The sequence below is a fragment of the Helicoverpa zea genome, chromosome 10 (assembly GCF_022581195.2).
Source record: "Helicoverpa zea isolate HzStark_Cry1AcR chromosome 10, ilHelZeax1.1, whole genome shotgun sequence".
NCBI lineage: Eukaryota > Metazoa > Arthropoda > Insecta > Lepidoptera > Noctuidae > Helicoverpa > Helicoverpa zea.
In genome coordinates, this window is record NC_061461.1 from 839,459 (window position 1) to 854,215 (window position 14,757).

A 14,757-nucleotide genomic window follows, 5' to 3' on the forward strand; every position below is an offset into this window, starting at 1 on the left:
TTAAAGGATTATAAAATAGAGGTACTTTTCTGAACTAACTAACAAATTATCTGTTATGCAGTATCTAGTAATCAGTTGCCAAAACGATATTTTTCCACTTCTAATGTTGACGACTTTATAAGAAGTAGAAAAGCAAACACCTCATTAAAACTCTTCATATTGCGAACTTACCTTTAGACATTCAAATGACCAAAGACCCGCACAAAAGTAAAGTATATTGATATTACCCACTCAAACGTCCACGGGTCCATTTGGTACATACAAGCGTATATTTTCACAAAACAGGACGACTTTGGACCAAATTGTACCTTATTGCGCCCACGTATGTCCCTTTATTATTAGTGAAATGTCCCAAGCATTCAAGTCACAGGCTTAATGTAAAATTACCCAGAAATAAGGCCCAGTCACCTGAATAAGATCGAACCTTTATCTCCTAATTGAAATTATCGAAATTCAATCTTAGTCGGTTGTAACAGAGTTGGTTTTTGTGCAACGGGTTGGGTTTTTAATCCTGAACTGAAAAGTTTTCTCTTGTAATAGTTAAAGTTCCGAGTGACCGACGTTTGTATGTAAATAGTTGGGATTACAATGAATGCGTGAAACGAGGGGCGTTTTTATAGACTTTGTAAGAATGTCTCGAATACTAATAGTTTAGTTGTCAATTCTTCTTTATGTGCATTTTATTTTAAAAGACTTGTCTGAATGAGAGTTTTATTTGTATGACACAAAGTTTAATTATTCTTGACGCGAATATTATCAAGGGATACCGTGTAAAACTTATCGCATGTAACGTACTTAGTTAGACAGAGTTATTTGACGACCTCGATGGCGCAATGGTCACCATGCCGGACTGCCGAACCTGAGGTCCCGGGTTCGATCCCCGGTTCGGTCGACATTTGTGTGATGAGCATGCTTGTTGGCCGTGGTCTGGGTGTTACAATATGTATTTATAAATATGTATATATGTAGCTATATGTAGTTTATCAGTTATGTTAGCACCCATAACACAAGTTAATTAATAACTTACCATGGGGCTAACCAACCGTGTGTGTAAAAGGTATCGCGACATTATTTATTATTAGTTATTAATGTATCTAGTTAGACACAGTAAATGGCTAGGCGGATAATGACTGAATGCGGAATATCTTACACATGCAGGCATTTTTTCTAATAAATACTCAAAGTACTCACACAAAATTAGGAACAGTACTTTCATAGGAACGTTTCTTTCACGTAAACACTTCGTGATTAACTTGCTTATCGGATATAAAACTAAAATAGTTTGTTTGCGTGTTCACAATAAACTGCCTAATTGGGCGTTTAATGTGATTATAAGTATGTATTAAGTTATTATTCAGTACTAATATTTTGCTGAACGTGCTAGGGAATTGCGTGATAATTTTATTTACTATGAGTTGTTCTTCATAATGGCTCTTTCAGCACTGTGTATTACACAATATCGCTAAGTCAAAATGCTTTAAAATAAGAAATTATACCTACATAAATTAGTCATTCTTTGGGTGTGCGGTTTCTTACCAGATCTGAGTCTCAAATAAGTGTACATATATGTAGGTACCTAAAAAGAGCAGAATGATACAAAATTCTAAAGGAAAAAGCAAAGTACTTCCAAATTGCTTTGACAAAGTTCTGAACAAATTAAAAGCAATAACTGGCCATTTCGCTCTTGACCATTTTTCTAGAATCTAGAACATCAAGATTAAACCCATAATCCTACTTACCTACTTAACTTATTTAAGTCCAAGGCTACACAGATTAGAACTTAAAACGTTCACAAAGTAAACAAATCGTGAGTACCTTACCTACTAATATTTCCCGTTGACATGAAACTTGAACGGTTTACATTGAAATTCGGCTCACAGCCGGTTCTACGTGTTCGTTCTCATGATTTATGACGTCATTATTATTACGTGATTGTGTCACACGTATATTCTACCTTACTACGTTTTCTAATGTTATATTGAGTAGGTTTTCTTCGTGAAACGCGAGCGTTGTTTTTGGGAAATGTCTAAGACCCATGTTCAGAGACAAACGTTCGTTTTTTTTAATCAACCTTTTTGTATTTGTATCATTATGTCCGTTGGATTGTCCAACTTCTTAAAATTATCTCATTCAAGAGATTTTTTACTAGCGACCCGCCCCGGCTTCGCACGGGATAACAGTGTTTCTCTACTATTTAATGTATGTTATTGTACATATAAACCTTTCCCTTTGATCACTCTATCTATTTAAAAAAACCGCATGAAAATCGGTTTCGTAGTTTTGAAGATTTAAGCAAACAAAGGGAGATAGGGACAGAAAAAGCAACTTTGTTTTATACTATGTATTGATTATTATTAATTGGTAGGTACTACTTCTCGAGTAGGTACTACTACGCGAGTAGGGACAGACAAAAAAATCTTACCTCTAGCACACTCATGTGGCATTTTATACTTATTATGTACTTTTAAATGAAACTCAAATAGTGAACTTAATTAGCTTATTTTGATTATGTACAAAATAATTATTTTTCTGTATTTAATCATAACCACTATTTATCTAAACCCATACATAAAAAATCTTTACCTGTTTATACCATTCCCACCTCATCCGTATAAACATATTCATATCTCTAAGGCTGTCAAAGTGCACACAAGGTTAGTCAATCAATTTAGCTGTAGGCAAGGTTCGTTAGTCTCCAGTGTGCAGCTAGCGGGTTACTTGAATATGCTAACCTTAAGTGTTACACCATGTCTATCAATCGGTAAATAATACAGAAGGACTTTATCTACGCTTAATATATTTTAATACCAGCGTATATTTTTAGAACCTTTTTAAATCCAGCCCTTTACTTATAACACATCATCATATCAGACAATTGCCGTCAACCGCTGTAAGGAGGTCTCCCTCAATGGGCTACCGATCATCCTGATCTTGGGCAGCCCGCATCCAACCATTGAACGCTACATTTTTAGTTATGCTATGGGCAAGAAATATGATTTAATTTGTGCCTAGAGAAGGCTCAAAGTTTTTGTGACTAAAATAGCTCGCAAAAAACTAGTATATTAACGTATAAATTATACATACTATACCTATCTACTTTAACCAGTTTCAACTGCGTACTAAACGAAAAATGAATAGTCATTGTGATGAATTGTGAACAATGTGTCATAAATAGTGATAAAGTAATCGCTTATTAAATCTTTAAAAAGTTGCCGGTATCTTTATATCAATAAATATGTATAATTTCCTCAGAAAAACCAATAAGATTACATGTGTATTACCTATTTTATTTCATAATGTTAAGCAATAAACTGAATTTCCAGTTTGCAGAAGTAGAAATTATTATATACTTCTGGTAGAAACTGGTAGATTATAATAGGTCTAATTTTATAATTATGTGTATTCTAATTTAACAATTTATTAGAAAACACTTACAGCATTATAACAAACATAATACGTTTAGTGGCTACAAAGAGCTATCTTATTCATTTTGTAAGTACTAATATAACCTAACAGTATAATATTAAGACGAGATTTTCACAATGGACAGTCTATCAATTCGTTGATTTATTTTTGTTCCCGAGTTGATCAGCCTGTTCGAAAGTATCAGGTAGTGTGTAACCAAGTGTCTCTGGTGTGAAGAAGATTAGGATTCCAGACACCAGCGCAAAGGAACCAAATAGCACGAACGGCAGTTCTTCGAACCATTCTGATCCCTGCAATTTAAAATACATCATAAAAAAAACCTTTTAAAAGTGAAAAATATAATATAAAAAATCTTGCAGAAGTTTTAAGACACAAATATCGTATTGATGAGTATTAGAGTCGCTACCCTGGAAAAAGGTAGATCCAAAGATAGATCCTTGCGGTATCCCATAAATATTTGCGACTCAACACTATGAAAAGTCCGTAAAGTATTTTTCTAAAACTATATTTTTAATTCATTTTAAGTTTTAAGGCATTTTAAGTCATCACACGTGTAAGGCATTCCTAGGTCATTTTAGTTATTTTGATAAGTATATGTTCACGATATCAAAAGCTTAGCATCAGTCACTTACGAATGCGGGTGTTAGCGGTGCAACCATGGATCCAATCCTTCCCATCATGGAAGAATAAGCAAACAAGCTATGACGGTATTTCGTAGGATATAACTCTGCTGTGTACACGTACACAGCCGTTGCCACCATGGCTATAGAACACTTCGCAATCAGGTATACTGTGAGTGATACTGCATACATATCTATAAACATGTTTTAAAATTAATATACCTAGACCGTTAAGTATGATGTAAAAATAAAGTAGATCTATACTGACCCGCAGGTATAAAAATGTAAGCAGTCTGACAAGCAGCACATAACCAAAATGACCCCGTCAATACTGGTTTTCTTCCAATCTTATCCAAGAGGAAATATGAGATCCAAAAGCCAGGAATCTCAACTGCCGCTACAGCAACATAGTTCAAGTATCTATTGCCAGACATATTCACGGCGTTTAGAGAAAGGCCATAGTATATGAATGTGGTTGTGATCCACCAAATTGGTGATATAAGGCAGCGTAACAATATAGGCTTGTGTCGGAAAACCTGCATGATAAGCCATGGTTCACCACCACGTTTTTCTACCTCTAACGCACTGATTCTTAACTTCTCCTGTGCTGTGTGACGTAACCCTTCTAAAGACTTCTCTGATAATGTTTTGCCGTTCACCTTTGCTACCTCCCTGAGTAATGCTTCGGACTCATCAAAGCGTCCTTTGCTCATGTACCAGCGTACAGACTCGCTGATGAGCCAGTAGTAGAAGATGGTGAGGAACTGTGGGATGTACAGCACAAGAGTGAGGTTCCTCCAGTTTGGCACGGCCCAGGCTAGCAGACCTGTTATTACTTGACCCACTGCGAAGCAGGTGTTCAACGCCGCACCAGCTGCAACACGAAACTTCGGACCAACCAGCTCCATCACTGTGTCAATTATAAAGCATATTAAAGTATGTAATACACATGAATTAATTTCTAATGATGAGAGAAAGTTAAAACAAAAATCGTAAAAAAAAAAAAAACACATACCTCAATATCAAACAAAATAAAGCACGTATCTTATCAAAGATTAAAGTTTATGACTACTGCAACGTATTATTGATAAATAGTTTACTATATGTTTATAAAATATTTTTGAGCACGTGCAAAGATAATTTTTATAAAACTTTACCTCTAACCTTTGGTTCAAAGTCCAACGACAATTGGCTAACGCTATCAATTAATTAGTGCTCTAATAAAGAAAGCATGAAAAGTATTATTTTAAATATCTCTATCTATGTAATCTGAACACTGGATAAAATCTTCAAAGTTTCTGATACTCACTCAAAATATATACACAGGAGAATCCACCAGACCCGAATGTGGCTTCAAAGAACTCTGACAGCATAAACCCGATGTAAGTGTCAGCCCAGTACCTCGTGACACCTATCCAAGCTGTATTGAAGGCACTGATGGTGAGCGCAACCTTTCGCCCCCAACGGTCAGATATGAAGCCGATGATGGGCAGAGCAGTTAATGTGCCGAAGATTCGAATGGTGCCAATCAAGGATCTACGCCATTCGTCGCAAGCAAGGTCCAACTAAGAAAAAAATTAAAAGGCCGTTGATCAAAGCTTCAAAGAAAATTCAGACTGCTAAAGTATGCTTGAGAATTATGATTCTATACATATATATATATATATATACATACCTCTATTGCTGCGACAGAAAGACTTTTAAGTAAGACTTGAAGTTACGCTTTAGTATTTGAAAGTAAATCTATCAAGATGGATGTTTTGATTTACTTGGATAATAAAAGGTTTCAGACTCACATCATACACGACGGAATGTGTGTTTTGATACACATAACTGTCACATGGTCGCTGTACATTGCGGTCAAAAAGATTACTGGGGCAGGTATTGCTTTCTACCAATCTGCTGGCTACGGTAAAGACTGCTGACGTATTGCCAAAACGCTGGCAGTTGTCAAAAGAACCTGAACTAGACCCTGATGGAACTGCATTTGGCAACCAGTACGGGGAGAATTCCGTTGGCTCACTCTCGCACTCTGGTATCAGACATCTGAAATAGATAAAATACCTAGAATATCCAAACGGTAACGAGGTCTCTCTCAGACCTTGATGCAAAACACTTATTAAGCTAGAGACCAAAATCTAAATTTCACGCTTCGCAGTGAAGATTATTATTTATGTGAAATCGTCAAATGACCCCTCCCCTCTGGTTAGCAGCGTGAGCATTCATTCCCTTATTCATTAAGCCCTATATGTACCAGGACTACGGTTACTCTCTCGTACAATTCCGCAGGCCTTGGCCTTGGTGGGATCATTGACCTTGCGATTAAGATAAAATTCAAAAGCTCTTACCTTGTACTTATTCTCGCAGTAGTAAAAATATATTCCACGGCACTGAATGCAATGAATATCACTAATAACACAGCCAATAAGAAACTTTTCAACTGATACTTCCCAAACTGACCAATCTCTTGTATTAGTATATCATCTAGTTCAACTTTAGACTTTTGCTCAGGTTTAGACGTTTCAATATCTACTTCTTTTTTCTGATCTTTTTGAGGATCTTCCATCTTGATGTTTCTTGGAACACGGCAAGTACTTGTATGTTTACCTCCAGCATAGTAAATATCACTATCTTATCTAATTAATAAATATTTACAGACTTTTGATGTCTCTTTATTGCACTTAGATTCCGAATTTATTTTTCACTAGCAGTTTAAAGCGGTTTTACCCGTGTTCCGAGGTAGGTTCTTACTTCACGTGGATAAAAGTAGCCTAGGTATGTCTTTTGTCAAGCTTTACATTATCAGAGCGCATAGTTTTTCTGGCAGTTATAACACTACTCGGATTATATCAGAGTTTATAAACACATTTGTGACCTTTGTGATTGCTATTGTTCTCTTACTTTGGTATCGAATTTTGGTAATTTTTTTAAGTGTTCAGAACCATGAATGTTTATTTCTTCTTTGTGTTTTGTAAGTTGGTGTATTTTTTTAAGAAAGAGTTTTATTGAATTTATTGCTGATAAAAAGAAACTATTAACTACCGCTGTTAACGCCTTCATCTATCATATCGGATTATGTGTCTTATTGTCATATTGATATTTAATTTTATCATTATCATGCGCTGTACTAATGTTATTTCAGGTTATTAGGGTTTCTTTAAATATTTTAAAGGTCTGAAAAAAAAAAATAACTTTAAATGTCTCCCCGTCACAACTAATGCCTACTACTTATTTTTAAAGCGTTCGTCCACATATGTTTGTGTCAAGATTTTGATCAAAATACCAAAGCATAGGAGGCTATTGAAATACTGTAATGCATTAATCCAAAAATATTATCGTTATAAAATACCGAGTGCAGTTATTGCACGTGCCAAAAGTCCTAAGGATGTCAATGAATTTTATTGCATTTCATTATGTTACTAAATTATCTTTATCACAGTCATATTGATATTTTTTATGATCCTTGGGATGCGATGTATACCTAGAAGGTAAAACCGATTGCATGAAGTGTGCATGCAGATAGATAGAAATCTGACTATGTTCGAAAAGGCCTAAGTGTCTGTGATGGATGATCATGTGACAGTAATCACTCCAGGTTATCTTTAAGCTTTGTGTTTTGATAATAACACTGTAATTAGAATATCATTATTGAGGAAAATCAATCGTTATCAGTATATTTTTAAATCATTGAGTTGTTTTTATGAAGAACAAAATGACTAGCAGAATAACGGAAAATCTCCTAAGAAAGTACTGACGCCTAAATATTAAGGTGCTCCAGAGACAAGAAATATTACTGGCCCACTTCTTTGGAACCCATTTGTTTTACTTACATTTGTGTAAGTTTTTTTTTAAATAAAAGATAGTAAAAAACATAACAGTAATTTATTTCAGACGAATGCTTGATTCACATTTACATACATAATACTATAAGCTAGTTAACCTATGTATATCCTAAAAGTAATACGAGATTTCATTACTTATGCAAGTTTAAGTCCTAAATCTGTTCATAAAACGGTTTTCTTTTTGTTACCGATTTCTTCAGCTTGCTCAAAGGTGTCTGGTAGTGTGCTGCCAAGAGTCTCTGGTGTGAAGAAGATCAGTATCCCAGACACTAACGCAAAGGTGCCAAATAGCACGAACGGCAACTCCTCAAACCATTGTGCACCCTGTAATAGGAGAATATTCATGAGAAAAAACAGTAGAATATTGATATGAAAATAAAGGTTATTATTTATAGTATTTATTCATTTCATGTATTCCACTTAAAAGCAAAGGACCCAGGATATATCCGTGGGGTACCCTTATAAATAATGGCCAATCAATAGATGTTATTGTTACCAGACATGAAAAAATATACACAGGATTATTATTTCACGAAAATAAGAATTAAATACATAAAAAGCACCATATTTTGATTATTTCACCAAATGTTATATAATGATTATTAATGTCAATGGCTTCACTATAGTTACTTACAAAAGCAGGAGTTAGCGGTGCGACCATAGATCCGATCCTTCCCATCATGGAGGAGTACGCAAATAAGCTGTGTCTGTATCTTGTAGGGTACAGTTCATTCGTATAGACGTACACTGCTGTCATCACCATTGCAATAGAACATTTCGCAATCAGGTATACTGTTAGGGACACTGCGTAAAGATCTGCAAAAAATATTTAGTACATCAACAAAATTTCCTCAATCAGCTTATGACAAGCTATATTTTATATTTATATTTGTACCAACCCGTAGGAATAAAAATGTATGCAATCTGACAGGCAGCACATAACCAAAAAGCTCCTGTCAATACCGGCTTTCTTCCAATTCTATCCAATAAGAAATATGAGATCCAAAAGCCAGGGATTTCTACTGCTGCCACAGCAATATAGTTCAAGTATCTGTTTCCAGACATGTTAACCGCGTTTAAAGAGAGTCCGTAATAAATGAACGTGGTTGTGATCCACCAAATGGGCGAGATCAGGCAACGTATTAATATAGGCTTGTGTTGGAACACCTGGACAATCAGCCATGGTTCACTGCCGCGTTTCTCTGCCTCCACCGCGCTGATTCTCAACTTCTCTTGCGCAGTATGGCGCAAAGCTTCCAATGACTTCTCAGATATCGGTTTCCCGTTGACCTGAGCCACCTTTCTGAGCAGTGCTTCGGACTCATCGAATCGTCCTTTGCTCATGTACCAACGTATAGACTCGCTGATGAGCCAGTAATAAAAGATGGTGAGGAATTGAGGGATGTATAGTGCAAGTGTAAGGTTTCTCCAGTTGGGAACGCCCCATGCAATCAGACCCATCGTTACTTGTCCTAACGCGAAGCAGGTATTCATCGCTGCTCCTGCAGCCACTCTGAATTTTGGGCCAACCAACTCCATCACTGTGAAGGAGGTATAAATTTTATTAAGACATTAGTTGGTTTGCCTTAAAAAAATAATTGAAATTAACGTATGTATAGTTCGGCCATTCAGAGAATGCGTTCCTGACACGTCGCGATTGAACTGACGACGTAACTTTGCAATGGCGTTGCAGTTACGATAAAAATATTTTTGCTGGTTGTTTACCGTTTTAACAATTGAGGAGCATTAAAACAACATTATTATATCAATAATCAATGAATGTAGTTACGTCGTCAGTTCAATCGCGACGTGTCAGGAACGCATTCTCTGAATGGCCGAACTATAATTAGATGTTTCGTATTTTTTTTTTGTTTTTACTACTGATGCACGTGATATTGAACATTAGTCAATCGTTGAACATCACTCATCATCGCACATTGCAATTCAATGCAAGTGACTTCTGATACAAAACAAAGAAAAAAATATCTAATCTCAGGAGTTTATGGCTGGACTACATACCAAAAAATGATTAGTATCTGAATCCGGTCTTTGACACGTATCAAGATTAAAATCTCATACAACAAAAAAATAACAATAAACAAAGCGCGCTGTTCAAACATTGCACTTTAGGAAATACTATTATTGAAGAAGTTTTCAAATAAAAAAATGATTATTTATCGAAAAAAGTACTCACTCAAAATATAAACACACGAGAATCCACCAGATCCGAAAGTAGCCTCAAAGAACTCGGAGAACATAAAACCAAGATAGGTATCAGCCCAGTACCTGGTCACTCCTAGCCAGGCTGTGTTGAAGGCATTGATGGTGAGAGCAACCCTTCGACCCCATCGGTCTGATACAAACCCAGTGATGGGCAATGCAGTAAGGGTACCAAATGTACGAACTGTGCCGATGAGGGAACGCCTCCATTCGTCACAAGCCAGGCCATACTGAAAAAAATGATGGTCAAAACATTATAAATGATGGGACATTATGTACGCCTACAACAAAAGACCGTTGTATCATTTATCATTCCTATGGTTTGGTGATCGATGAAATTAAACACAGATCTTTCAAATTAGAACTATGACATCCATTGACTTCATAAGTCCGTTAATTTTCAAAGCTTGCTTTCAATATTTAAAAAGCACACCATAAAAAATCAAGCAGATTAATTAAAATGAAAGAAAAGACTTACGTCATATGCAACAGAGTGCGTGTTCTCATACACAAATTCATCACAAGGCTGTAGGTTATCCCTATTGAAGAGATTGCTAGGACAAGTGGCACTTTCAACTATTCTCAAAGCAGCTGATGTGTTGGCAAAACGCTGGCAATTGTCGAAAGATCCTGAACTGGATCCTGCCGGTACTGCATTTGCTAACCAGTATGGAGAGAAGTCTGTTGGGTCATTTTCACATTCTGGGATCAGACATCTGGAATATAATGTGATCAATTTAGAAACGTATTTACGTGGATGAAGATGTGTCACAAAAAACAGACATAAACTGCAGCCGCTAACTATATTAATTTATACGTAAAAAGTATGTGCAAAGCCATTTTAGACAACCAACATGAAATGCTTTTAAAAAATCTTCATAATTTGAATTTCTGGCTCGCAAGCTGTAGCACATATTAATTAGCATTCATTCAGAAAATGAAAATTTTAATTTACCTGGTATTTATTCTGGCAGTTGTAAACACGTATTCCACAGCACTCCATGCGACAAAAAGGACCAATACCACGGATAGCAAAAACGACCGCAATTGATACTTTCCAAACTGACCAATCTCTTGTACTAGAATATCATCTAGTTCTACATGAGGCTTTGGTTCAGTGTCAGGTACAGCAAAATCCACGTCGATTTTCCGATCTTTTTGAGCACCGTCCATTTTGGTATGCCTCAAATCACGTCCGGGACTAGTGCCTGCACCTCTAGCAAAGTGCAGAATAACGTATTTATAAAAAAATTATCTATTTTATAATTTACTGCTGATAAAACATACTATTAATTCACACCGTCTACGCTGTCGTCTATAGGCTTAAATTCTTTATTAGTATCGATATTTTTATGGACTTCAGTAATTTTTGTAAGTGATTATCACGGGTTTCAGGAATGTCTAGTGATTCTTAGTACTCAAAATAATCTACTGCCATTAATCCCTTCTTTTTATCTGCCACTATAACAAAGAATAATTTTCTATAAACTATTTTATTTGTTGACATGAATTAAAAAGTTTTCTCATGAAAGGTTATCGCAAGCATTTGAGTGTATTGTATATCTGTTGTGAAAAAGCAAGTGTATCACGTTAATTCTAGTTTCATCATTATTTTTGAAATACTTTATATACTCGTTTTAATATTTTAATTTATTTGTATACTTAACTAATATTTTGACTTTATGACAATTATGGACAGTATCTTAGTAGTCTTTTTTGTATCAAGCGCTTGACCCAACTGCCTAACGAGAACCTCATTAGACTGCATTAATATTTTACGGTGGGCAGTTTCTAACAATTTCCTCAACAGACAAAGAAACAGACAAACAGACAGATCTTAAAATACTTATATTATTAACATAAAAATATCTAGAAGAGGAATTGCCAGCGATAAAATCTTTTTCCTTCCTTATACCTACTTTTTGTAATTGTCTAGTCATTTAATATTTTTTACGTGATTGATATCACGTGACAAAGCATGATGAATTTGTATTTTTTTTACGTATGTTACAGACGGACTATCATAAGTAGGTATGATGATTATCACGCAATGATAGTTCGATGCTCCCCCTGTCAGATTAAAAGAAAATTGGAAAAAATAAATCAGTGCTTTAATAGATAATGTCACCATTGATTAATTAGAGATGGCTATTTTTTTGCACCTGTCCAATTTCCTGCTCAGTGCTCATCAATTATTATAAGTAGGCATGTTATCAAAGGATGTATCTTTCTTAACATATTTGGATTTTTCGTTTATATTGACATTATCATGTCAGGGTATTTGGGTTTTACGCTGCTTTACCAAAGTCTTATAATGGCCGTGTATCTATTTCAACTTTCTCAAACATTATGAAGACTCGTGACGAAGTAGTCACATGGACCAAAGGTGATATGCTCTCCGTTCTTCAAGACTGGAATAATCTGCCGACCTTTGTTAATTATTTCGTGTAGGTACTATCGTTACTGCTTTTTCTTTACCTAAGTACTTTTGAATCTGACCCTATTATGGTTGAGAAGGCTAAGGATGGACATGCGTTTTGGTGGCTATGCCTAGGATAATACCGGTTCTACATAAACCCATGATAGAGATATACTACTGAATCATAATACGATTAACTACAAATTATTTCAAGGTCCAGATTAAGACAAACCAAACACCTGGAAATAAAAATAATCCTTTTTTTCCGGAACATAAACAATAGTTCTTCACCTAGAATTTTTATCTTCAAGGTCACAAATGGCTGACTAAAACCAGATCGAGACATTGACCTTGCAAGAAACACATAGATAAGCTGAATAATCAATATGTTAATACTGATAATTGTATAGGATTAGATAATATGTAAATACCCAGTATCGTGGATGTATTAGGAAATGATTACTTCTTCATTAATCATGAATTAATCTTTAATCCAAGACAGTTTGTTAGACTAAGAGATAGGTATTTGCGCTCCACACGATTTTGCACTCCACGAGTGTAACAGCGCTTTCACACTAGCTAATTTTCCGCGCGTAGCAAAGACGGGTGTATTCGTGTGACATTCTCGTCACCTTTCGCACAGTAATTGTCAATTGTAATAAACTGAGCGGAAAATCCGTTCGTAAGAAAACTGTAGCAGAGTGCAAAATTATGATATACATAGTGGTATTATTGTTATCTTAAACTGGACTAAAGGAACATTTCTTAGAGAAAAGGCATAAGCTTTGATTGCACATTAACTTTAGCCAAATTGGCAATACCAAGCGGTGAACCAAGTATTTCATGATTTCAATAAATCACAAGGAAACCTAGAGTGGGAATAGTTTTAAAGTCAATGTTTAAAATGCTTGACTGCTTTTGAGCCGGTATCTTTATTGAGCGTTTTAATGAAAATATGACGCACGAATTATTATTATTTTTCACCGGCCATTACTGTGCATAAAATAATCTTTGGTATTTATGATCTCATTAGAGTTCTTATCTTTATATCATAATGACGATTTACAATCGAATTACAATGCTATCGATTTATTAATAGGTACCTATATTGGCGAATTATGTCAAGACCGTACAAAGATGCTCTAAATATTGATAAAGATTGTTACAAAGATACAGGACTTTTCTTTAAGAGAACGCATTGGAAATTTTGGCGCCAATGATCTCAATTTTTCTCAGTAAATACAAAACGGATCTAAATACAACTTGGCTACCTGAAAGTTCATGATAAAGACCTTATTTTGTTAGTTTTAAAAACATGATTAGGTAACTTTTATAACATAGAAAAAAATATCAAACATACCTCTTTTTAAAAAGTGATTCACATATTATGGGAAAACCTGACCGATTTAAGCCTCTTAACTTTTTTCGTAGTTGAGTATATACATACTCTTTAAAATTGTGGAAGGAATATTTATCAAATTATCATTTTTAAATAATAAAATTACAAAACCATTTTGTCGCTTACGTCTTTTAGTTATAAGCTAGCGCGCGTATTGTAATCCTCGCCCCGCTCAGACACTCCGTCCCCTCTTGGCCCCTTAGATGCGCGTGCCGGTTATGGAATTATTGTTTACCAATTCGTCGCCTTAATGATATCATGGTCACAACGTGCGTCATTTTTGTTATAGACGATGGTAAATTTAAGTAATGCTTTGCCAAAGGTCTTGGTCTTAAAATAAGATAAATAACTGACAATAATATTTATATGTTTCTGTTAATATGTTTTGTTAAACACATAACACTTTAACACGTTAGAGTTTTTAAACTACATAACCGTAGATGATGGTAGCTTTTAAAATTCGGTCTTATTGCACTTAAATCTTTTAGTTAAACCATCTATTAAAGATCGTAGAAAAGAACAAGTTAACCACAAAACAATTTTGAATAAACCGAAATAATACTGTTGTAAGTATTTCGTTAACATCACATACATTTTCACTGAAACAACCGGGCTTAAATTGTACATAGGCAAGATTGTAATCGCATGCAACAGGCAAAATCTATCGAAGTAAATTCCAGCCACTAAGCACGAAATTCCGAAGCTAGTCTAACAATTCTAAGATCGCGAGTACCAAGCTAACTACATGGAGAACAAAATAACTAGCGGAGGTGCCATAACGGAAAATCTTTGAAGAAAGTAGTGCGCCAATATGCGGGTGTGCGGGGGACG

At 35.3% G+C, this 14,757-nt stretch overlaps 3 protein-coding genes across 3 annotated transcripts; all 3 read right to left on the reverse strand.

Annotated features, from left to right (window-relative positions):
• Positions 1–2,326: 2,326 nt before the first annotated feature.
• Positions 2,327–7,771, reverse strand: LOC124633948 (organic cation transporter protein-like). Its single transcript, XM_047169331.1, has 3 exons — positions 4,315–7,771; positions 4,059–4,240; positions 2,327–3,716 (listed from the first exon to the last, which is right to left on the reverse strand). Exons 1-3 carry the CDS (start codon positions 5,057–5,059, stop codon positions 3,555–3,557), a joined length of 1,089 nt encoding a protein of 362 aa, XP_047025287.1. The 5' UTR covers positions 5,060–7,771; the 3' UTR covers positions 2,327–3,554.
• Positions 5,336–6,612, reverse strand: LOC124634109 (solute carrier family 22 member 7-like). Its single transcript, XM_047169530.1, has 3 exons — positions 6,395–6,612; positions 5,843–6,092; positions 5,336–5,611 (listed from the first exon to the last, which is right to left on the reverse strand). The coding sequence occupies exons 1-3, from the start codon at positions 6,610–6,612 to the stop codon at positions 5,336–5,338; spliced, it is 744 nt and encodes a 247-aa protein (XP_047025486.1).
• Positions 7,772–7,912: 141 nt separating the features above from the next.
• On the reverse strand, positions 7,913–11,343 carry LOC124633947 (organic cation transporter protein-like). The gene is made up of 6 exons (XM_047169330.1): positions 11,064–11,343; positions 10,587–10,824; positions 10,083–10,338; positions 8,788–9,429; positions 8,523–8,704; positions 7,913–8,212 (listed from the first exon to the last, which is right to left on the reverse strand). The coding sequence occupies exons 1-6, from the start codon at positions 11,279–11,281 to the stop codon at positions 8,051–8,053; spliced, it is 1,698 nt and encodes a 565-aa protein (XP_047025286.1). The 5' UTR covers positions 11,282–11,343; the 3' UTR covers positions 7,913–8,050.
• Positions 11,344–14,757: the final 3,414 nt, after the last annotated feature.